General features: G+C 40.8%; 1 protein-coding gene across 2 annotated transcripts; it reads left to right on the top strand.

Annotated features, from left to right (window-relative positions):
• Positions 1-381: 381 nt before the first annotated feature.
• Positions 382-20,394, top strand: cables1 (Cdk5 and Abl enzyme substrate 1). Of its 2 annotated transcripts, XM_061044957.1 has the most exons (10): positions 382-1,104; positions 8,041-8,112; positions 8,282-8,374; positions 9,581-9,658; positions 13,420-13,525; positions 14,119-14,275; positions 14,394-14,497; positions 16,450-16,556; positions 17,649-17,856; positions 18,890-20,394. In XM_061044957.1, the coding sequence occupies exons 1-10, from the start codon at positions 527-529 to the stop codon at positions 19,028-19,030; spliced, it is 1,644 nt and encodes a 547-aa protein (XP_060900940.1). In that variant the 5' UTR covers positions 382-526; the 3' UTR covers positions 19,031-20,394. The 2 variants fall into 2 exon arrangements, with proteins under 2 accessions (XP_060900940.1, XP_060900941.1); XM_061044958.1 differs by lacking the exon at positions 9,581-9,658 and having other exon boundaries at positions 383-1,104.
• Positions 20,395-25,745: the final 5,351 nt, after the last annotated feature.

Genomic DNA, 25,745 nt, shown 5'->3' on the forward strand with positions numbered 1-25,745 from the left:
TATTCTGTCTGTCAGCGCCCATCGATCATTCAGCATAACTACGCCTTATGCGGACTGAGGAGGCAGCAAGCAGCTCTCTCACCAAGCCCCTCTGAAATCTATATGCAAAAAAAGCGTATAGATAATAGATAAATGTGACTCCTATGAATACAATTAATGGAAACTGATACAATGTTGTTATTATTAGGTTATATACTATTGTGCAGGTTCGTCTGTTTTTGAGATTTTAGTCTAGTTTGTGTAATTTTGTCAATTACTGTCAGAAAAGCTATAGCAATAGAACAGGCTTCATCAGACAGGAAAGGTGGAAAAAAACACACATGTATTCCTGACAGCTCATTGGTCCAAATTTTCCCTGTACTGCCACAATACTGCACACACGTGACCTCCCTGTTTTCACCCAGTTAAACGCATGTACTTAAAAGACAGGCCAGTGCCATTCACCAACACAAGCACGATCCACACAGTATTCATGTCAGAAAGGTAAGATCGCTGCTGCGGGGACTCGGATCTCTGGAAGTGGACCATGGCGGCTGCCACGAGCAGCAACACATCCACAGCCACGCTACAGATCAAGCACTCCAGTATTGAGCATACGCGGAAACGCATAGACCCGAGGAGGAGACAGGCGGCGTTGTCTTTTCTCAGCAACATTTCTCTAGATGGACGACCCGTGCAAGACGATGCAGACAATCAAGCAGAGGAGGAGAACTCGCTCGAAGCAAGGACTAGACAGAGCCTGGTTTCTCCGGAGCGCTCGGCGTACGGGGCTGCTGGAGCCGCTGCTGCTGCTGCTGCGGCCGCAGCGGCGACCACCGCCGCCCAGGCGCTCGCCTTTGCAAACCAGGCTCTCCTCGCCAACACTCGGGCCAGCTTTGGGACAGGTCCCGCCGCTTCCCCGGCGGGCGCAGACGCGGAGGGAGACGCTTTCTTGCCCTCGACGTTCAGCTCGCCATTCTCCGCGGTCCCTGCCTCGACAAGAGGGAGGCTGCAGACGTACACTCAGGGAATCCTTCCTGCCCCCTACTCCAGGCAAACCTCCCAAAACTACTGCCTGGAGGGAGGACAGATCGCAAACTCTGCAATAGAGCTACAGAGGTCAAGGTAACCTTGTGAATAAGGATTCTTATTTACTGTCTAGTGTTTGGAAACATGTAGGCTACAGTCAGTGTGATTGGTGTAACGAGGGTGTTAAAGGTGCAAGCTTGTCTGCAGGATGTGCACAGTCAGGTCGTTAAACTGCACGCTGATGTTATCATAGCAAGCAAACAAGAACTCAACTAAAACAACTATAAGCATGCTGCAGCAGTCAGTCCTCGTGCATGTTTGTCAAAATAGGTTATGCAGACAAAATGTTTCCTTTTATATAACCATCAAAACCATGTTCATCACTGTTATAGCTCCATTATGATTCAGCCTTTAAGATCATCTGTTGCATTTTGATGTTTCTCTTTTAGATGATCTCGATCCGCCTTCAAAAGCACCCAGATTATTGGTTCACTTGTTGAAATGTTGATGTCAAATACAACTTTGTTAGGAACATTAGTTAGATTAAGCGTCTTAATGTTCCCTTTTCTCAACCGCATTCACCAGTGCCGTGGATGAATGAACTCTTGGAACACTTTTCTTGCAGTTTCATCTCTCACACTATGTTTCGAAAAGGTACTTTTGGTTCTTAGCATCAAATTCCAGCTGGATTGTGTATTTGCTCCATGCAGGTGTTTTTAGCCTTATGACTCACAGAGACAGATCGATCCAGTCAGATCTCAGGTCCAGCAGCTGTGGAGCTGTAACCTAGTTCCCCCAGAGCGAGAACTCAGCCGCACACCTCATTAGTCTTTGTTTCTTTCTTGTTTCCACTTGCTCACATTCTCTCACGCTCTATTTCAAATTTAACAATTCAAATTATTTTTTGTGAATGTCAATGTAAAGCCTTCCCCACACCTGCTGCCTTCTCCGCCGTAAACATCATGTAACTCAACTCCCCTGTTCTTACACGTATCCAACAAGGGGCTCGTCGATCCAGCATGTGCAAGCCGTTTATTTGCCCTTTTTTTTCCATTCCGCCTTCGTGTGGAGTTCGGTGGGTCTGACCTCGCACCACGAAAGCTGTCAGTAACACTCTTCTCATGGTCCTCTCACTGTCAGAACCTGCTGTCAAATCCCCCCCCCCCTCTCTGCTATCTATTCAGAGCTCCTCTCTTTCCCAAATCCTCTCCTCGCTCTGCTGCCTCTGCCAGACTCTTCAGGAAGCTCCTCTTTATACCGAGACATTCATTGAGCATTTAGTTCCCTTCCTAAACTGATGGAAATTGCACTCCAGGACTAATAGCTTCCGAAAAATCTTGATCTGTACTTTTTGAGGAAACATGAGAAATGACTGAAGTTATGTAACTCTTAAGTTAAGCATGGTTCATAGGTTTGGAAACAACAGGAACCCCGCATGTAAACTCTTTGCTTTTCTTCAGCTTTATTAAAATAGAGTTGAATCAAATAAAAGACTGGAATAAAGTTTACATTAGCTATTAATCACCACAGAGGCCTTTCTTGTGTTATACCAGTTGAATAGCAATCGTGGATGTGTTAACTTAAAGTAGGCGTTTTGTCAGCTTCCATTTCTTCGTACTAGTTGACACATTTCAGTTTTTAACCAAATTATAAGTTTGAGGTTTAATACCCTGCCACAGTGCTGCATGTCTGGCAACTCATTCGGTTTGCACATAATGAAGTTGTTAAACCCTGACTGTGTCCTGCTTTAGGAATGTGCTTGGAGGACATCCATGCAAAAATGAATTCTAATGTTGAAGAGTAAGCAACCTGTTGATGGAGCGTGGCCATATTCCACCGGCGAGCAGACAGACCAGTGCTGTGCACAGTGCCGGGTTTGTTTTCCGAGGGCAGCTGGTAGAAACGTGTCCAGAGGTCCCTGGCTGGGGAGAGGCAGAATGCCCAGGCTTTCTGAGAAGCAGCCTGGCTCTCGGCTCTTTATTTTTCTGTCCTCCACTTCCTCTCCCAGGGGGCATCAGACACACACTTTCCCCTTAGACTTTTGGCCCTCAGTCCTGCTCCTATTCAGGAAGTAGCAGAGCCTCTGATGTGCTGCCAGAATAGACTCTATGAGGCCAGAACTGCTTAAGACCATCTCCTGGGCTGAACTTAATGCATGAAGTGATGGTTGATTTCTTATTCAGCCTTCCTTCCCCTCCTCAGCCTTCATCTATCATGAATCAGCATGCCAAGAGCTGAACGTTAAAAATAGCATTCCTCTAACCACCAGGCCTGGTCTGCCAAAGGTGTATAGCTATTTTCATTCCATTCTTTTCACCTTAAACATAGACAGGTTGCATCCTCTCACACAACCTTTTTTTTAATTAACATTCCCATCACCTTTTGTGAGTGCAATCTCACATACTTTACAAGATCTTTTTTTTTTTTTTTTTTAGCATGAAGAAGCAGAGACTGCGGCTGCAAAACAAGCAGCACAAGCCATCATAATGGTCCTGTGGTGTTTTGCGTGATTGGGTCACATACTTCTGGTTAGGAGGTCGATTGTTGTTTGCTGAGGTCATGGTGAAGAAGCAAAACACATCAACTTGATGCAATTTGGAGTTGGACTCTGGAGTGAAATATCCACATTAGTTTTGAACTCGTTTGATTTTAGATGTTGCTTGAATGCTCTTATTCAAAATTGTAGCACTTTGAGATTTGCTTTAAAATACATTATTATTATTATTATTATAACATCATAACTTGTTATGTTCTGTACTGTAGTATTACTGGAATACACAAAGGACTATTTTAAGCATCCTATTTGTAGTGTTCTTCAGTATTCTGATCTGCTAGATTGGCTTCTTTATTTTTTTTGGGTTTACTTTATCTGAATAATCACATTTCCGTTTTCCTTGGCCGTGTTTTTGTGAAGAAGCCAGAACGTTACGTTTATTTCCACTCGGTGTTTCTCCAGCAAAATGAAAGACTATGTCCAGTGGCGTACTGCCAACTGGGTGTACGTGTGAAACTGTTTATTCTCCACATCTAAACAGTCCACTTGAGTTTTATAGCTCCATTGCATGGTACCTCTGGGCAGGGTTATCAATAGCTTTTTTTCTGCAACATTTTTATTGCGAGAGTGTGGCTTTGTGTTTGCAGGAGAAATGGCGTTCTGTGACACGGGTTCCATTTATGAAGCATATTTAAATGAAATCAAATGACTGGAGGCAACAATGACAGGAACTGTGTCACAGATACTGAGGGAAACTTGTTGCTCCTGAGCTGCTGATTTATTCTGAGGTTCCTTTGAAGCTTCTGACCTTGTTAAGGTCAAACTGGGTAAAAGCTGACTGTTCCTTGGCTTTTCAGAGTGCTGTCTGAGGTGAATGAGTGGCTTGGCTTGTGTTATTGTTTCCAGGATCTGTACCGGCCTGGAAAACATCTTTTGCAGTGATAACACGTCCGACCACTGCTGTTCATCTACAGTACCTGGATCAAAGTCCTTACTGTTCACTTTTGTCTTTACAAATGGAAACATGCCCTTTGGCCAAACTGGTGAATTAAAAGATGATTCATTCTCTAATGCAGATAAAGCAATTCTTTGTAACAATCTTTGCATATTTTGGCAACAGATTTTTTTTTGTTTAAATATAAAATTCCTGTCTGTTTGATCATATAGTAGTATAGAGGTATATAATCTAGAGGTAGTGCTCAACCATTTCTACTGTGCAAGCTAACTGTCTTGGCACTGTAAGAGGTGAGACAAAATGTACACATTACTCCTTTTCTGCAAACGTTCAGCCCAAGTTTAAATGAATCAAGTGCCTCTCAAGGTTCAAAGTTTCCTTCTTTGTCTTGCTTACCATCCTTCTTGTGCAGCTCTGCCATTAAATATTGTCTGTAAAAGTGGGACTTTTTATTAATGAGGCCATAATATTTGCCCCATTTTTAGTCTTGGGCAAAACAATAAACCTTCTCTATTCATGTCAGTGTTTCCCCTAGGTTTACAGCGTTGGGGGGGTGGGGGGACAAGCCGACACGACGACACAAACACTTGAAGGAATCTTGGTGTTCATGCATTACTTTTAATGACATGCTGTCCTTTTCTATCGGAAAGGTATCCTTAAATGACTTCTTTCCCTGATTTCCGATTCTATCCACTATCCTATCCCTACAATAAAGGCACAAAAAGCCCAAAAATAAATCTTAAAAAAAAAAAATAATCAGTAGCTGCATGTTATGAATCAGTAGCAGCGTGTCAGTAGGGTCAAGGGGAATGATTACAGCAAATAGTAACTCTTTCTGTGTCCATTAGCATATAGCAAATGTTTTACTGGTACCTTTGTTTTGTTAGCTCATAATACAATACAAGGCGATAACAACACACTACCTGAGAGTTCGGGGGCAAAAGTCACATGACCACAAATAGAACTTACACAATACTATCTGTGTGATCAATTTAATTAAACTAAAACAAGACTAAGTTGCCGAAGACACAAGTGTACAACTTCAACTTTACTGTTGATGCACGTAGCAGCCATGTTGAATTATCCGACTTCAGGCTGCGTTCCTGATGATGGATCACACTGGCAACTTGGAATTTTCAACTTCCGAGTTCAAAATGAACACTATTCAGGCCTACATATTTACACGTCCAGGAGACACATAAAACTGAAGTATTGTGTTCTTTTAGTTCTGTTTTGTTTTAGATTAGTATTTAGCTTTTAAGCTGCTAAATGCACCATTTGTGTTTACCAGCTAGGTGCTAACTGTGTTGCTGTTGTTTTGGGCTTCAGGTTGATAGCACTCAGAAGGTCTGTCAGAGCTTTTTGGCCCTCTTTATCTGAAAGCTGTAGGATATAAAACCAATACAAAGAAACCTCCTGTATTGCAAAGGAGAGCACCAATTTTGCACGATAATTATCTGTGGGTTTGTTACTTTTACTGACAATACACACTTGATCCATTGTTCACTTAACAGTATTGGTTAGTGCAGCTAGAAGGACACTGAGTCTCAGACCTGGACTTGAATGAAGTGATTTTTACTTAGCTAAATTAGCTTAGGCCTGTTTTCCACGCCAACATCCCATTTCCCCTCTAAATACATCAAGATACAGATAGATGACACCTTGGAAAAAAATATTTGTAATTGGATTGGTCGAAAAGCTTTTTTAAAAAAAAAATAAAGTAGTTTAAGGAATCCAATGATGCAGCAGGAAAACTACAAGCCTGTCCTTCCAGACTGCCTGTAGTCTCAGATCCTTATCCTACCAATCCATCTTTCATGGTTGTCACAGGAGGAGAGGAATGATGCAACGCCATAAATCACATGATCTCACTCGCCTGACCTTCTGGCAGAGGTTACGCCCCCTCGTAATGACCCTTTTGACTCCCATTAGCAGCAACTGCTCATTGTTACAGCTTAAAAAATGTTCACATTCAAATCAAGTTTGAGTTTTTCCTTCCACTTCATGACCATAAGGGTCATCATTTACAGTGCAGAGGGTTAGCCAAAGTAATGGTCTCGTGTGCTCCAACAGTCTGGCTCCTCATGTAAACACTTATCTCCCCTCGTCTCCTCAGTTATACAGTGTTCACTCAGCTTTTGTTGGTTTAAACCCCAGGAGATCCTCAAGGACAGAGTCATCTTTTGTTAATCTGTCCTCATGCTTTGTCATTCATTAACCAGACACACTCTCTTTACGCTCTTTACGCTCCTCTGCCTCCCCCTCTGGCTGAAATACTCAGTGAAGAGGGGTTCGAGCGGGTCATGTGTCAGCTTGTCTGAATGCTGCAGGACCTACAGCTTCAACTACACATTCTGCCTTGTGAAAAAAGTTCAAGATGACACACAGTGTGAACAGTCATTTTATTGTATCCAAACTTGCCAAGTAGTTAGAGATTGCAGATAAATTAAGAACTTGATGACAGACCGAGCCCTTTTGCACCATTTCCTTTTTTTTTTGTTTTACAACCAACGCATCCATTTCCTCAACCCTAAATCCGGCAACTTTGTAAGGCTGACTAATGAGTTGGATTATGTTGTTGTTGTGGTGTTAAACATTCAATTACAACCTAATTTTGGAACAGCTCATGCACACTTAGCTATCACATGTGGGTTTGTTTCTTAAACTGGCAGCCGATCATATAAACGAGGTCCAGCAGACTTAGCTTGTTGAGTCGTGCAACCAAAGTGTGAAATAAAGGCCATCTGTGACAAAATGTGTTACACAAAGTGCTCGCGGAGCCAGATTATTATCCTCTTAGCCGCTCTGATCCAGGAGAAAAGTCTCTGTGATTTGAAGATTGAAGAGTGATCATTGACCACACAGGCCCAACAGTGGCGATGATAAATGGTCATAACTAAACCGGCCAAGACTTGTTTTTGTAAATTAACTGCAGAACATACAGACAGACACTGGTGATAATTTAAACCAGTGTTTGACCTTTCCCCACGCAAAACCATTCAAGACCACACATACACTGTAGTCAAGGGCTGGGTAACGGGCTTTATGCTTTTTGAGTTCCAATCAAAATGCGTCCATCAAAGGTTCAAGTATCAAAGGTTTGCATTGATTTCATGGTGAAACTCTCAGGCTAAGATTATTTTCCATAAAATTGTTCAATTTAGAAATCATTATCTTTTATTCTACATATTGAAATCAAATGTATTTTTTTAAGTCAACCAGATTGAAAATTTGATTATGGTTTGGTTGAAACTCCCTACACTGTTTCTGAATGCTGATCCATTGTTTTATAAACTACACTGCACATATGTTGATAAAATAGATGTATTTTCAATGTGCACTCTTGCCATTCTAGGTGTTGCTGTCTAATTGACTTTGATTTAGTGGTGTGCCCTTTTAATCAAATTGCTTTGCAGAGCCATGTGTTAGTCAAAAACAAAAAAAAACCCACAAAAAGTATTCATCAATTTGCCAAAATTGTCTTTTATGAATATCTTTTTAGTAGAGAGGCAGTTAGTCCTGTGTTGTTATTTTATCTGTGATGTCTCTTTAAATCTCCTAACTTTGAACTTCTCCTCTTCAGACGAAGACTCATCTCTCAGCGCTCGTCACTTGAAACACTAGAGGACATTGAGGAAAATGCTCCCCTCCGAAGGTAGTAAACTGCACAGAAACACAGTTCACATTCAGACTTTATGCTGTAACATTTAATGCATCAACGGAGTCATTTCACATTTCAGTGTGCTGTATCCCACAAGCAAAGTATCAGGATATTTTGTTTGTTTGTTTGTGGCTTACTTTTTGCTGTTTGTTTCCCATTTAAGATGCCGGACCCTATCGGGTTCACCCCGACCAAAGAGCGTCAAGAAGATCCACTTCATAAAGAACTTGAGGCAACATGATATGCGCAATGGAAGGTATGAAAGCAAACAACGCCAGCTCTTAGTCAATACAAGTCCTGAGTGTATAATGGCAGGCTGCCCCAGTCAATGCACTGCAGTTTGCTTGTTTCTCACATTACAGGCCACATCGTAGTTAAGCAGGGCTGGTCCATTCACAGCATGCCATTCTCACTTCTTAATGAAATGTTATTGATTGAGAATACACAGGTTAATCTAATTGTATTTTTTTTTTATCTTTATTTGATCATCATTGGAATAATGGGAATCTGCACCATCAATCACCTAAAGCTCATTTAGTGTCACTCTTTTCATGAGCATGTATGCAGCACACAAATCCTTAAATCCTTAAATACAAATGAATTGGCACAGTGTTGTGTTACGCTTTACACTTTTTGCAGAATGTAACTTAATAATAGATGGTTGCTTAATCAAAGCTAGGACTCCTAGAAAGTGTTTCTGGTTCAAACAGACCCTTTGGTTTTCAGCAGCAGCAGGAGTGTTACATTCTTTATATTTAAAGTCTTAATTAGTTTGCCCATTTTTTCCAGGAAGGTTAAATGGAAAGTTTAGTTGTTGTCCTCTTGGAGGAAATATAGTTTCAGCTGCATTGTTTTATTAGAGGGAGGAAATACTTCAGTCTTCACCTCTATTTATTCAGTGTTTGGTTATTTTAAAGAAGCAGATTCGTGTGTAAGCTGGAACAGTTGATCTTTTATCTGTTCCATCTAGATGAGTTGTTAAACCGAGTCACCTGATAGATATGTTGTTTGTCCTCATATCCAGACACATGGCTCTTGTGTCCTTATGTCCTGCTGTTTACTTTGGCAGAGTTGTAATTGTCACCATGTGAGTTGAATCTTTTAAACAAAGTACCGGTAATTTGAAGTTATGCTATTCACTTTTGATATCTGGTCGTTGGAAACATTGGATACTGTAGAGATGATTACACAAGTACAAGCTAGTTTCGCTTAAAAAAGCTAATAGCTAAAAACAGCTAGCTTAAGTTTATGACATCTTGTAACAAAAATGCATCATTGTTGCCCCCAAACCACTGAATACATGTTCTACAACACAACACCACAGAGCCCAACAACACACTCATACTGATGTTTCTGCTCATTCTCTTCATTCTTATGTTTACTGCACACTCTCTCCAACTTGAATCTGTGGATCTTGTCACATAGATATTGATTAGCTTGTTTACCATTTTTGTTTTTTTAGGATAGTCCTTATCAGTGGCAGAAGATCCTTCTATAGTGTATTTTCTGTCCTGCCCTATCGAGATTGTAGCCAAGCAGGGTATGTATCCTACAGCATGCCGAACTTTGTAACCTCCTCCAGCCTGTGCCTCCCTCTTTCCCTTTGTTTTTTTCATACCTTCTTTTTCTTTGGATGTACTGTCCTCTGACTGGTGCATACATCTCTAAGGGTTGGTTTTGGTGGATGCATTTTTTTTATCATTAAAGTCAAATAATCTGTTTAACTGTGGGATTAATTGGGTTATTGTTTTTTTTATGATTTTTATACATATCTAAACTATATTGTAGCTCAACTCAATTCTTGTTGTCCGTGTTGCTTTTTTCATAAAGGCCTCGGTGGCTTTTGGGCTCTCATCCTTGTTGTTCAAGTCAACCCTTTTTTCTGTTGCATCTGTCGCTAGCTTTGCTGTTTAGCGTTTACGTTTCATCTTCGTGGGGTTCCTGCTCTTAAAGACTAAAGAGTTAGTTATTGTCATGTTTTGTCTTTTGTCTAATTGTCAGCGATGCTGGAAGACTGGAGCTTCTGTTGCGTGCACAACCTTTTTTTGTAATCAAACTTTTTTGTTTATTCAGCACCTCATAGTTTCCATCTATTGGTGCTAATTGCTAAAATACAAATGGCTTTTTCTGCTCAATGTTTTTGCTTTTTTCAAAGCAGAATACCGCTCAGTGTTATTGTAACCTAACCCGCCTGGTTTGCATGGCAATGGCTCTGGTACAGCCTTGGTTCTGAGTCCCTCGGTCACATGAAACGGTGTGTTTTGGAGGAAGTGAAAGAGAAAGGGGACAGATAAACACCAGAGAATACAATGCAGAGGCAGAAAGGCTTCACACTGGGGCTTAGTGAAGTGCATAAAAGACTGAATCTGTTCGTGGAATAACCTAAGCCAGCCAATCATTGCAAGGTCAAGGGTTAATAACCCGCCTGGGGTTATCCAATGTGGACATTTGACTATTTTGCTGCTAATTAACAATTTACAGTCAGACTTTAGCTCCCTCTGTCAAATGTTATATACTTTATTAGATTACTTGTCCCAAAGCAGCTGATTGCATGTTTCTTTTCCTCTCTCTTTCCTCTTAGTTCATTTATCCGTATTAATACTACAATTACTACAGCCCCATGAACAAATAAAACCAAATTAAGCGCAGTCACAAAAAAAACCTATAGGGACCTACAGTTAGCCTAGTAAATAGTGAAACTGAAAGAAATAGTTTGATTTTGATGGGAAAAGAATAACTTGCCATCTTGCAAAGAGTTAAAGGAAGAATGTTCAACTTTTTGATCCAGTAGATGTCGCCCTTGAGCACCAGCATGAAACCAAAACAAACTGCTGTTTGGTGACACCTCCGCCACGCTGAATCCTCCGCTCTCCTCCAGCGACACACCGCCAACCCCTCTCCCCTCGCGTCGACACAAAGGAGTTATCAAAGTGGAACGTACCATGATTAAGCACTAAGCGTTAAGCTTAGAAAAGCTAAATTGTCTTTGTCCCGAGCTGCATTGTTGTGTTAGCAGGCTAATGTTAGCGCTCTTTGGTTTGCTCGTAGCTTCTCATTGCATTCAAATTGACCATGATCTAAAAACACATGATGTGATATTCAAATAAGCAGTGACTACAGTATGTTATTCGTCTTTTCTATAGTCACTCACTCGAACAGTTTTTATATGCAAGGGGATGAGCCTGCCGGCCGTCCCATCCATGTAAACACGGTGTAGATATACGGCTCGGACAACATCGCAGCCACAGCGACTCGTGCGTCACACTCATTCAGGGAAACATTTACAGACTGGATTTAAATTTTAAGTGTAATTGGGCGTCTCTTTATAGGGCATCACTTTCCTGGACCGCCATATAATCTTGGATTCAAAACTCACTAGCGTCATCTCTGACTTTTCTGTGTTGCCGTTGCATGCTCTGCCTCTGTTGGCATGGGTTTCCTTATTCAGTGAACTTTAGTTACTGACCTTAAAAGACAAGGCTAACTGGCAATGAGTGTATTTGGAGTTGGCTTTCATTGTGAAAAGTTAGAAGGGTCAAATGCAGAGGTCAAACTCCCCTCACAGGGAATAATAAAGTATAATGCAGCAGTGAGTCTAGTTTAATGGGTGGATTCGGGGCCAGGCTGTTGGGGAATATTATTTCAAGCAAGTGAATCAAACCCTAAAACAGTTTTATGTGAGCTGTAAAGTATTTGGTAGGGGTTCAGATTCTTTTACTTCTGGTCATATTCATTCTCAGTTTGCCTGATGCTAGATTTAGAAACACTTGGCAGGGCATGATAATCACTCTTTTAATAACACTGCTAACATTCAGATGTTTGAAGCCTGTGATTCCTATTCATGCATGTTACTAAGAAATGTCTACTGTTCTTTTGATTTACTTCAATTTCTCTTTATTCTCAGCAGACTGAAGTAAAATAATTTATTTTGTGGTTGGCTTAGTAGAAAAAGCTCTATCCCTAGCAAGCTTTCTGTGTAATATGTCCCCCCACCCCCCCTTTTTTTTATTAATTTGATCTCCACTGTTCTGTAAGACGTCTGATGCCCGGGGATCTCTGTGTCCTGACTTGCCTTGTCTACCAGATAACACTGCTTTCATTTAAACAGAGTGGACCCGCATGTCATCAAAACACGATTGAGAGTCACGTGAGGGCCCACTCTGTCCTCTCTTCAATTATCTGGACACCATTTAAAACAGAAAGAAAGACAGAGCAAGGACAGACAAGAGAGGAGTAGAACAACACGATAGTCTTACTCTTTCATGTCTTTTGCCGTAACTAAATTATAGAACTAAAATATGGCTGAAATTATTATTTCACAAACTCCGGTGGCTATTTTGATATCTCTGTATCCTTGCCTCGATTTCAAATCTAATGCAAGAGCAATTCGCTGCTATAGATAAAATGCAGCGGAACAGCTGCCCTACATTTTGGCTTTTTTAATTTCCCGCCAATCATTTGATCCCTAATCTGAAATAATGAGAGTTTTTTCACATGCGTTACCTATTTGGCTACAGCTATTCATAATGGATGAGTGTGAATGAAGTGGACTGTGAGCATGTAATCTTTCTTGCACACTCTCATTAGCCTCCGTTTGCACTGACCTAATATGCTCAAACAAAGTTTAACCAAAGCACTAACCGATGTTTATTTTAATTATCATATTTTCCTATTAAGTTTTCTGCTTTTATGGATGTTGCGTTTTATCCTCTAATCCAAACACAAAATAACTATTTAAATTTGGCTCAATGTGGACAAGATGTTGAGTTTGCATGCAATCGTCCCAGTCTCCAGTTCGTTCCTTAGAGCATGCACCAAGTACAGAAATATTTGAACAATACAAATATTGCCTGGTCAAGGACTCTCGCTTTTTTCTCCATTGACACACTCCAATCTCCAGTTTTCTTCTCTCTACTTCTGCAAATGACCTCTTGAAAATGTCCCACAGTAGTATGACATTTCAGGCATTGTTTAGGCAGCAGCTGAGTCTAAAGAGACTTGCTCAATAGAACAAAACGGCACTGTACTCCATTCATCTTCCCGGGGGAGCTCTTTATTTCTGACTGCCCTGATATGCACCCAAAGCAGGGTGCATATCAAGACAATTGAAGAGACTGGGCCAGCTGATGAGTACAGATCAATAAAGGGCCAATCTGTGAGGTAGCAAGGTGGAGGTGAGCTGGAAAATTGAAAAATCCCAAGCAGGATGGTTAAGGAAAAGGAGTAAAAAAAAAAAATTAAAAAAAAGAAGCTGTCGTGTGTTTTGTTCAAAGATGGCTCTAAAGATATTCTGCTCATTAGGGATGTAAAGCTGGAAGGTGGGCGTCAGCGGCACCCGTCAGGAGGCGTCAGTGCCAAAGAGATGGTGATTGGGCTGGAAGGGGTGGAGCTGGGAGCTGATGGAAAGGTGAGAAATCAATAGTGGTAAAATGGTAAATTATTGATATCATAATGGATTACATTTAATAGTTACCTTGTGAATGTATTTGGCCAAAGGAAAGTGCCAAAAATGGCCAAGATTAAATTTTTCAACTGTCTAAAATATGGACGATATATTTCATGTTTTTCTCCCAAGCTAGCTTAAAAGAATGCCTCTGAATTATTTATCACCAAATTACTCATGTAGCTTTTTAAAGTGGCAGATAAAACAATTGAAGTGTTGGCTAACCATAGTAGCTACACCTTTCCCCCTAAATGCTTAATGATGCTAAGAAGTTTTTCTAACTGTGTCTTCTTGAGCTTTATGGTTATGGTTAGGTACAGCCTACCAATGAGAGAATCTTTTAAACCACTTAAGCTAGCTCAATAGCTTGTTGTTTGCTAGCTGCTACACTGGCTTGAATTTTTTTCAAAACAAGGTGAGCAGTCAGGGTACGTGTTTGATTTACAGAGGTTACAGTCCTTGTTGCAGCAGCTGTGGGTTCGAGGGGAAATATGTACAAGCAAGCTTTATAGCCTTCTGTGGAATGAAGATCTCACTTCTTGCACACATGTCTTCAGACTGTGTCCTACACCCAGTTCCTGTATCCCACTAATGTGCTGGGGGGTCGAAGAAACACCATCGACTCCACCTCGTCCTTCTCTCAGTCTCGTAACGCCAGCCATAGAAGCCTCAGCCTGGGCCGAGCCAATAGCAACCAGAGCAGCATAGACACAGGTCAGTTGCATGTTATGGAATCCTTTTTTTCCATGAATCGGTAACGTTTCATTTTTAAATGATGAGCTGCAGATGTTAAATTGCAGCTTGTGTCTGTTTTTGTCGTCATGCTTTTCAGGGAATGATTTGGGAGACTTGAGGGAGTACGACCCAAATCTGCTAGATGACCCTCAGTGGCCTTGTGGGAAACACAAGAGAGTCCTCATCTTCCCTTCCTACATGGTGAGAAATCACACAAGCTGCTTCTAACGCAACATGACCACCGACAGCAGCAACAACAACAACAACAACAACACTGACAAAAACAAGCGAATCATTTTTTTCCTGAAAGATCGAAGTTAAAAGTTAAGGACATATTTTAGCTGAAACCGTGCACCTCTGTTTGACATGTTTTGTTCAAATGTCCTTCAATTTGTAGCATTTTAATGTTTGTCATTGTTGAGAGATTTTTCGGTGTTTATTTCTCCCATCACAACCAAGGACAAAAACATTCTCGAAAAAATATGTCTGCCATGACAGTTGTCGTGTTTGAAGTCAGGAGGATGTTTCAGACTTTTCTAATCAGCAAGGTCACTGGCTGGGCAACTCCCCCACCCTCTGGGACCTGAGTGAATACTTTATCCTAGTGTTGTGAGTAAGCGTTATTAAACAAAGCAACAGTTGTATTTGTGTCTCTGAGGTAGTGACTCTCACACATTTCCGGAAAAAGCACGGATGTTTTATCGTGGTTGCAAAAGAAAAACAAACCCGACTAGACTCCCACCTCTGTTTTTGTTACACAGACTGGCAGAATACACAGCAGGGACTGACATAGTTGAAATGGTTATACAAGGCCAGTCTATGTGTTTTTTTCTTCTTCTCTTCCTCCAATTACAAACCCAGCATCTCACAACAATGGCCATTGTGTTTACTACAGGAATGGAACCAGTGAATTCTCAGCATTTCACTGGTCGAACACAGGCTGAGGACATGACTCTCTAAGTGAACTTACAAGTTCCACCTGGGGATAAAATTAGCTTTTACACTCATGCAGTTCAATGAAAAATGTAGACCAACCTCTATTTATAGTATTCTCACAGACTTTAAAACATGGTGTAATGTTTTATGTGTAGTCAGTTTGTTTACATGCACAGTTGTCGAGCGACAATTATAGCTCCATCAGGCCATTTAATTTAAATATTGTCCTTTTCCCTGTTTACATGCACCCTGTAAAAATTGATTTATTGACGGAGGTATGTCATACTCCGCTATTTTAGGTAGAGGTATGTCCGCTTTCAGCTCGTTACTTTTGGACTTTCAGAATTACCCTGCATACCTAGCAGCAAAGATTCCTTCTTTCCCTCTAGAACATCTTGAACTAATTCTGGATGAAACAAAATTAAAGAAATGCATCATGTGCTCTTACACTGAGCTCAAACTCTCAGCCACTCATTAAACCAGATTTTATGTGATTCACCTTCCTGGTACTCATAGCATGTTATAACAAGCTCCAGAGACTGTTTAATAGGGGCCTGATGCAGACATGCTCTGTTAGCAATTACGTTTATTTCCCCTTGGTTATTACAGGAAAAGCTTAGAAAAAAATATATATATATAAAATATAAAAAAAACAACAACAACAACATAGTGTTCATCCATCTCTGAGTGTTTGTCAGGCCAAAAAGTGTAGAAAATGCTGACACAGCAAACAAACAGGAGTAAATAATGATTTTTTTTCTGGGACTGTTCAGCGGAGGATTAAAACACATTTGGTGTACAAGAAAGTAATAACAGCAGCAGGATGGTGTGTGTGGGACTGACCGAGAATAAACCACAGAGCCCATGTTTATTGTAATGAAGGAGCATGTCGGCCAGTGCAACAGTGTGACTCACACTAAATATGACTGTGTTGTCATATTTGGACAGCAGTGGTGTTCCGTGTTTGTTGATACACACAGCCGGGTGTGAGTCAGTGGGATCAATCCATTGTTGGCGCTGGTCTTGTCGGGGGGATTAATAAGAGAATGTAGAATTCTACCCGACTTATCCTTTTAAGTGTCATGTGTAACAGCAGCTCTCTGCCAAGCCTCATTGCGAGAGGGTGGAATCCAACACTGGTGTGCGAGGATGAAATCAGCTCGCTCGGTGCTGAAACGCGGCCTCTCTTGACACCTCCTCTGGTTTTTTCTTTTCAGACTACGGTCATCGAATACGTCAAACCCTCTGACCTCAAGAAGGACATGAACGAAACCTTCAAGGACAAATTCCCCCACATACGCCTCACACTCAGCAAAGTTAGGAGGTAAAACACACAGATATGTACAGAGTGTTTTTATTTTAACGTGAAACGACCTGAGATCTGTAACTACTAGAAGAATGTTTGAACAGTCATTCTGTTTAAAAACAATTCCATGAAGAAATATGAAAACTGAGAATAAATAGATCTGTGATGATAGGATAAGTAATAATATCGCTTCACAAAGTGAATATAGAGAATATCATGACACCTTTCTTTTATTGAAGGAATGTTAGAATACAACAGCTTATTGACAACCACAGCGATTTACAAATTTACTTTCCTTTTCTAGGGAATCATCATAGACTGGAAAACCCATAAAAATCTGTTTTATTACAAGATAACAAACTGATTTAGTAAAAAAAATCATCTGTGAGCATAAACATGCTGAAAATTATAATAAAAGTATCTAATCAAAAATGTAAAATATGGAATGCGGGTAACCTAGTGGTTAGTTGTGCGCTCTCATGTACAGAGGCTGTGGTCCTCGAAGCGGGCAGCCCTGGTTCAAATCCGACCTGTGGCTTCTTTCCTGCTTGTCATTCCCTACTCGCTCTCTCCCTGATTTCTGACTCTATGCTCAATCCTGTCTATCAAATAGAGGCAGAAGCCCAAAATTCAGTATAAAGAAGTACAGTGCAATAACAGTTTATTTTCAGATTATGCTCTCTTGAACAAGGCATGGGTTTGTTCTGGGTCTCTTCTCTTCTGCATTGGTTTTAGGTCAAAATGTTAAAAAAAGATGTTGCAATATTGTAATGACACAGATCAAGGATTGACACAGAATGAAGAGCAAGAGAAAAGGAAAAAACTGATAAAAGACAACCCTTCATGGACCTGCTAGTTGAAAGCACATATAAATCTTCTGTTTTGTAATTAACATTCACATTTAGGGTAGGTCAGGGTCTCGTGTTTAGATGGTTTTATTTCAATAAAGTCATAAGATTGCAAAATTTTAAAACGGTCAGGGCAACCTCGTGGTTGTTCTTTTGAAAGCAGGTTTTCTTAATTAAAAAAAAAACACTTTTTGTTAACTTCCCCCTTTCTCTTTCTCTGTTTCTCTTCCTCATTCTCTCTCTTTTTTCCACGCCACTGCAGCTTGAAAAGGGAGATAAGAAAGCTGGCCCAGGATGAATGTGGCTATGAGGAGCCGACAGTGGCCATGGCTTTCGTCTACTTTGAGAAACTCGTTCTTCAAGGCAAACTAAACAAGCAGAACCGTAAACTCTGCGCTGGAGCGTGTGTCCTTCTGGCGGCCAAGATCGGGGGTGATCTCAAAAAACATGAAGTCAAGCAGCTGATAGATGTGAGTTTCTGAATCAAACATGTTGGAAACTGACCACCACATCAACATACGTGGACTATCCTGATGAACCAACTTTGTTTTGGTTAACAAACAAGTACAAACACTGAAAGATAAGATGTTTTTTGTCTTTCAGTTCTTTCAAAATCATTTTAGGTTGAACATGTTTAAATTATTTTTAAGTCGGCATCAAACAGAAAAAGATAGAATGCTGGAAAAAAAACCACCTTGGGATGGCTTTCATCTGCGAACGCTTTCTATTGGACAGGCAGGTCCAAAACACCAGGACCGGTTAGCTTCTGCTAGCTTTGCTAAATGTCCCTCTTCTTGACAACAAATGTAACATTCTCAGGAAATTTGCAGTAAACATACATGCTAAGTCCCGCAGTGGGTGTGTGCTTCTGGGGACAATGAGCCCAGGAAGAGGGACTCAGTTTGTATGTTGTGTTTACATGCTGCACAGAACATTTGTACTGACTCTACCTCTGAGGGCACTTTATTGTCCCCTGGGTAAAATTTGTCTTGGAATGCGTCTAGCACATGGAGACCGAGAACAATTTCCCCAAGGAGACAATAATGTGTATGGTTTTGTATCTTATTGGATTGTAACGTTATAATTATTTGAACGACCTCGGAGCAGACAAAGCCTTCCACCCCCCCTGATATATATATGTTGTGCCTCCCTCAAGGGGGGGCCCGGATCCTAGAGACTGATTTAAAAAGTAGCTTACAAACTGGACTCAAAGCAGATTGTCACTGCTTTATTCTTTTCTTTTTTTTTTTAAATGTAGAGCTTTTTACATAAAATAATTGGAGTGCTTCTTTTATAAAGGATTATTAAGGGGTTAACTAAACCCCTTTTCATTAACCATTTTGGCAAAAAAAAAAAACACAATTTAGTTGATGTTGACTTTCTAGTCAGCTCAACATTTACACTCTGTTACTGTTTTTTTTCATTGGCTTGAACAGCGTGGTGGTTGCCTCAGGCGTCTGTCCAAACAGGCGTCTTAACTCTCGTTTCCTTTTCGTCTGGCAGAAACTGGAGGAGCGGTTCCGGGTGAACCGCAGAGAGCTTATCGCCTTCGAGTTCCCCGTCCTCGTGGCGTTAGAGTTCAACCTGCACCTGCCCGAGCATGAGGTCATGCCCCACTACAGACGCCTGGTCCAGACCTCCTAGCATTAGTGACCCATCAGGAGGACAACTAAGCAGGTTCTCCTCCTGATCCTCCGCTTCCCAAGACATCCATCCTCCCGCATAGTCTTCACCACCCTCTGAAATATCAGTCGACCTCCTGCAGCCACTACCCGACATCAGCCTCCTCCCTCTCAGAGACATGAAATCAGCCAAAGTGATCCACATTTCCCGAACTTACTCTTTCCATTGTTTGACTTCTACATTCATTATCACTACATGGACCACTGAAAGAAAGGGTTGTATCGTCTGCAAACTGGTTGTTTTTCTAGTTTGCATGTTTCCACGCGTCTTCTTCTTTGCTTTCAATATTTTAGACCTCTCTTGTTGATAAAGAGAGCTTTGAATCTGATGGACTATTTTTTTCAGCTTAAGGAACCAATGATTGTAACATTTTTTTTAATCATTACTTTCATGAATCTTCTCATAAACGTTGATTTTATTGGTTGCCTCCTGACTGGCATAGAAATGAAACAGAAGCCTTTTAAGTGGCTGTTTTTAGGCTGGACGTTTTTTTTTCCCTTAGAGTGACTCATATTTCCCCGAGGTCATGGTCTTAAAAGTGCACTTTTTTGCAAAACAGAAGGGGAAGGGGGACATTTTCTAAGACTTTTACTGAGCTGTGGAACCAACCACGAAGAAATAAGCTGTGTTCACAGGCACCACAATCATCTGCATGAATACTAACAGTCATTTTTACACACAGGTACAAAGGTGCTTGCAGACCAGATGGGACTTTCTATTTTCATTGAAGTATTTCATTCATTTTCTACCATTCAAATGCTTGCTATGGACTAACCCAGTCCACACACCCTTTTTTTATCAGTGTCGAAATTCCCTGTGCTCTATGTTAGAGTGTATTGCTAGCACGTTTACAGTGCTAATCTGGGTCAGGAAGGCACTTTTGGAGAGGTGTTTGAGTGAAGAAATGCCATTAAGCAGTGATCAGGTTCAGCTGGAGGTGCTGAGCTCTCCTGCTGAAGTGTCCTCAAGCAAAAGTCCCTACAGGCTTCAGGGACTCTTCTCTTTAATAAAGTCCATCTCTGACCTCTCTGAGGAAATCCTTAACGAGAATGAAACAGGGATCAATGATGGATCAAATATTTGCATACAGCTTGAATCAGAATTTGTTGATTTCAAATTTAAGAGGTTTTGAAAACAGTCGAACTATAAAAATCAACAAATTGTGACCAATCCGAAAAGTATTATTGTGTTTATTTGGCATGTATCTCGACTTGATTTCTTCTTGTATTACCTTAAAAACGGTCGCACGCATTACCACAGAGTATTGAGAGGTAACTTAATCGGTATTATGCGACCCACTTTGAAAAATAGCCTTAAAATCTGTTCCTAGTTTTCATGCTATTTGAGTTGAATCAAAACATTGAAGTAAATTGCAATAAAAAAAAAATCATAGACTGAGCTGATCATTTTAATTTTTCCTCTTTGCAAGCCCAAAGACTTTTGCGTTTAGATGCACACTAAAATACTCGGCGAGGAAAGACTCATGGGCGACGCTTGTGACCTGTGTATGTTTGTAAATAAATTGCTTTGCTTGTTCAATCAAAACAAGATTCTCGCTTTTTTTTTTTTTTTTAAAACTGTACCTGAAAGTTCACATTTATCCTGGGTGTGAAAAATGTAATGGACTGCTTCATCTTGTAATTCAAGTTAAAATCACTTCATGTTTTAGGGAGGAATTGTCATCTCTTGTTATGTAACTGACACGAGCTGTAAGCTATGCAACAGACAGTGTGTGCCTGTGTGTGCCTGCCTGTGTGTGTGTGTGTGTGTGTGTGTGTGTGTGTTTGTGTGCGTGTGTGTGTGCCTGTGTGCGTGTGTGTGTGTGTGTGTGTGTGTGTGTTTGTGTTCCACTTAACCTCCGCATCAACTCAGAACTCACCAGAAACTTTGGTTCTTTATTTTTTCTTCTTATCTCCGTGCATTTAGCCTTGGTAGACGTTCCAAGTTATATTTTTTTATCCTTTTTATCTGACACTGTTTAAGCATCAATAACTGCCACTCAGGCTTAGTCCATTTATATTCAACTTGTGCTCAGTTTAACAGACACACACATTTTTATTGTAGATATATAGTTCTACTTTAATCATGGTTTTAAAGATTTACACAAAGCAGTTTCAAAGCAGTTGTTTTGCTGCGCTCTTTTATGGATCGTTAGCTTCTTTCACCTGGTCTGACTTCGGGTGTGGTTAGAGATGTACTTGGCTGCACTTGGCTGCACTTGCAAACACACTGAACACTAATGTCACGTTTTCCAACGGTACACCTGTACAAATCAACTGAGGACAAAAAAACCAAAACAAGATTAACCGCTGACGTTACAGCAACGAAACAGATTGTCAGCATTTGAAGGAACTTGTTAAATATGAATTACAAAGCGACAGTCGGACTTTTAGTTTTGACAAAATATGTACCTTTAGTTTATCATTTAATAAAACAACATCAAACCTAAACAAATAGTTACTTAAGCGTCTCAATTGGGTCTGTGTGGGTGTGGTTTGTTTGAGATACATGAGTGACATAAGCAAACAACCACACAAGTGTCACCAGATTTTGATTCATTAGTTTGCAAACTGTGATTGGTGCATAGAAATATGTGACAGCATCCTTTTTTTTTTCATTGGGGGGAGGTTATGTCTTCATTTGAGACAGGACAGTGGAGAGAGCCAGAAATGTGGGAGAGAAAGGAGCCACAGGTCGGATTCTAACCCGGGGCCGCTCGCTTGGAGGACTAAACCTCCGTACATGGGCCGTGCGCACTCACCACTAGGCTACCGTCACCTGTTCCAGGACATTTCAAAACATCCACCAGTACACACTAACTGTTCAGGGTCAGTGTCTCAAGAGAACCTTTGAGGTGTTTGATGAAACAACTTTACCAGCTAAGGCACACTTACTGTACTTCAGTTAATCTGGTTTACTTTGGAGGAATGCTGTTTCATCAAGGTGATGTGGATTAGTCTATGGAGACTTAGTCCTCGGGCTAGCTTATTCCTGGTATGGCACGTTACAAGGTTGAACTGGAGTAACAATCAATCTGGCAGACTTTGAACGTGTTTGTCCCTCCCTGAAGGTTTCACTAAACGCTGCTCTGTGAACACACGTCATGTCAAAGTCAACATGCAGACATGTTACATTTGTCATATTTTGAAATGGGCTGCACTTAGGGCATAGTTAAAATATGAGCTCATGAGCCTTCTTTCCTGTTGAGGTCATCCACACAGTATCCCATGTGTACAGCATTTATAATGAACCTGATAATTAACACAGCCAAACTAAAGGTATATTACAACATATTCACCATGTGGATGAAACTTAATGGTGGATTACTGAAGTCTCTAGAGAGAATGTAATCTTACTGCAATAAGATCAGTAACCTGTATTGGGTATTTTCAGCACTTCAATAGGAGAAAAATTCACAATACTCATATTGGATTTTTAAGTCTGAGATCACTGCTGGCTGCCAAAAGTTATCTTCTTCTTTGCTGGTGGGAATGTTTGCATTCATTTTACTTTCACTGTTTTATTCTCTATATTTATCCATATCACAAACATCGTTGTCTTGTTTTAGCCATTCTGTTTGCTTTGTTGTCATTTTTTTGTGATTTGTGTTCAATAACCTTCGAGCCTTTTAGATTCATTCCTCCCCGCTTTTCTTAAACTGACTGTCAAGACGGGCTTACTCCTCTGAAACACACCACTCGCCGTCTTTTAAATGCGAACTCCTTTTTATCCCCCTGTCACGTCTGATTATTTCAGCACAGTAAAAAGGTGTGACTCCACAAGCCTTGACTAGAAAATATCTCCCACCTGTGGCTCTGATGCAATCCGAGAGGTCAGTTTCTCATGCAAGAGTGGGAACTCTCCTGCCTGACACACATATCCAGTGTAAACAAGGCCCACAGTCACGCCAGTCTCGTGCTCCCATCAAAACAAACAGGCCCCCGAGTAGAGTGTGGCCACATGGCATACGTGGCTTAGTCCCCTCCATTGACAGCCTAATTCCCCCCTCGTCTGCTCATAAAGGGCTCTATTGACAGGCCTTCCTGAGCACTGCTCACACATAAGTGACCCTCATTGTGAAAATATGTGTACCAAATATGTGTACTCTGTTGCCCTTCTCTTTAAAATAACAGCAGTCGGCTGAAATGGCATATTTCCTTTTTCCCGTCATGATACTGTGACCCCGGGCTTTTCTAACATTTACAGTAACATGTAAACAAATAGTCGTCAACATCCAGGACTTTATAAAACTGTGACTTCTAATGTTTGGTTACTTGCTTTTTTTCTGTACCATATTTTCTGCAATATAACGAGTTTGGCTTTTATCTTTACTACACACAAGCCAAGACATAAGGTTTCCGTTTAAAAAGCTACACTTGTAAATGTTCTGTTTTTCTTCCCCGGTCAGCAGGGGACAGCACTGCAGGTGGACCTGTGAAGCTGATCTTCTCCTCATGTTTTTGACAAGGCCACCTAATCCCTTTTGTTCCACTTCAAGAGTCCATTTCAGAGACAACCGAGCCCACTGTAACAGAAAACCAGTGACGCAAAGCAGGGCATTAAACGCTGCTCACACTTCATTATTCATTGGGTGTTTTTAAAACACACAGAACAACTTTTTGTTGTTTCTGTGTCAGTGTGGTGGAGGCCCCAAGGTGGTTTCAAGGACAACTGTAGGGAGTCGGCATAACTAAAAGTAGGTTTGCAGTGAGTAACATCATATCGTTTTACAAATGAGTTTCAGAGGCAGATGTTATTATGAACTCTGGATTTAATAATGGACCAGTTTTTATAAGTACAAATTTCTCTTGCACCCATCATAATAATGGAATAAACAGAATAAGAATAATTTTGGAGTAATTGGCATCGTCAAATAAGTTCCCTTCTAAGGCATAGTCACTATTTTTTTTATTAGTTATCTCATATGAGTCGAGGAAATTCGTTATTTGGGCTCACTAATCTTGACGAAATTTTAATCCTTTATTCGTCATTAAAACATTAAACCGTATTTTTTTTAATCATGCTGCTTTTCCTGAAGTTTGAGAATTAACATGACATCACGTCATGATTGCTGTAGCGCACAGTTAGTAATAATAACGAATGGCGCCGTATTGACTCACATTTAATACAGCTACTTCCGTTATACCACACCCCCTTTAATCTTTTAATTTCACCTCTCAGTGATTGTTGTTATAAGAGCCACTGAGCTGCATTAGCTCTGAGATGATTTTCTAGATTAGTCCCGTTCTCTAAGCGAAAAACAAATTCAATTTTAGTCACTGATAATCCAGAGTCATCACTCTGATGACAGACAGTCAGTGGGAGGGAGATTCAGCTGGCACTCTGCCCATCAGAACAAATGATGAGATGAAAAGTTATTGTATGCAGGAGATTGTACTGCAATATATAATAATAAAGCATGTGCCTCCTATTGCATTCATAAGTAGGAGACCAGAATGAGCACTTTCACTTGGGTTTAATTTTTGCAATATTTAATATCAAAAACATTACAGGGTGGCAGTAGCTCGGTCTGTGGAGACTTTGGTTGGTATCCTAAGGGCCGCCAGTTCAATTCTTATAATGGACCAAAGAATGGAAATTGGTCTGGTTGCTGGAGAGGTGCCAGTTCACTTCCCAGTACTGCAGAGGTGCAAGGCACTGAACCCCAAACAACAGAAGCATCCCCTGTGTGCAGCCCCCCTCACTCTGACATCTCTCCACTAAAGCATGTCCACAGATCCTGTTTGTGTATTTGTGTATTTTGGGCCTGTGTGTGTGTGTAGCATGTCTCAGAGTGTAAACCCAAATTTCCCCTGGGGGATTAATAAAGTATAAATATAAACATATATATCATTCCATTTTATTGAGCTAAAACACCCTTACACTACAGTGGGTGTGTGCCTTTCTGTCACAATGAAGTATGGGGACAGGGTAGAATCCAGTGAGAGCCAAGCCTTGCACAACTTACATAATAGTTCTCTCACAACCTGTATATAGACAGCAGTGCAGACCTGCAGAGGAAATTAATATTTTAATCTCTCTGCCAAAGAACAGTTCCCCGCTCTCACAGGGCAGCGGATAAATAAGTCATGAGGTGGAGGTTTGTGTGACAACAGAGCAGGGCCGACAGACACAACAACACTCGCTGTGAGGAAGTGCACGGCTCGGGGGTTTTGGCAGAGACTTCCAAACGGGATGTGCGAGTGACTCAGGGCCTGTGTCAAGTTTTTCTGCAAATGTCTTGAAGCTGCAGGTTTAGAGGCAGAACATCCAGCTGCATCCAGAGGGGCGACGTGGACTTGGCATTGGTAAATTCTGCACCCTGCAGAAATGTAATGTACCCACTATGTAAAAGCATGACTGCTTCTCTTCAAGGCACATAAATTAGGTCACTCCTACTACACCAGTGAGAGCAGGATGCAGGCAGAGCTACAAGAGCAGACTCAGGCGCCACACTGTGGTGAGACTGAACAATCTCAACAGCAGTATCTGTGATTTATGCCACATAAGCATTAAGGACAGTAACATTAAAGTTATGAATAGAAGTCCTTCAGATTTTGCTCAAAAAAGCTTAAACATTTACAGTGATATTTTGATTTAACTAGAACCTCTAAAACAAGCATAATGTATCCACAAAAAATAAACAATAAACAAATAGTCAAGAAGAAGCAGGATT

Source organism: Labrus mixtus, chromosome 8 (genome assembly GCF_963584025.1).
Source record: "Labrus mixtus chromosome 8, fLabMix1.1, whole genome shotgun sequence".
In the NCBI taxonomy this organism is placed as follows: Eukaryota; Metazoa; Chordata; class Actinopteri; order Labriformes; family Labridae; genus Labrus; species Labrus mixtus.

Coding starts and splice junctions, on each gene's coding strand:
- cables1 (XM_061044957.1), top strand. CDS start 527: ATGGCGGCTGCCACGAGCAGCAACACATCCACAGCCACGCTACAGATC. Junction 9,659..13,419: donor CGAGATTGTAGCCAAGCAGG/GTATGTATCCTA, acceptor TCTGCTCATTAG/GGATGTAAAGCTGGAAGGTG. Junction 14,498..16,449: donor TCATCTTCCCTTCCTACATG/GTGAGAAATCAC, acceptor TTTTCTTTTCAG/ACTACGGTCATCGAATACGT.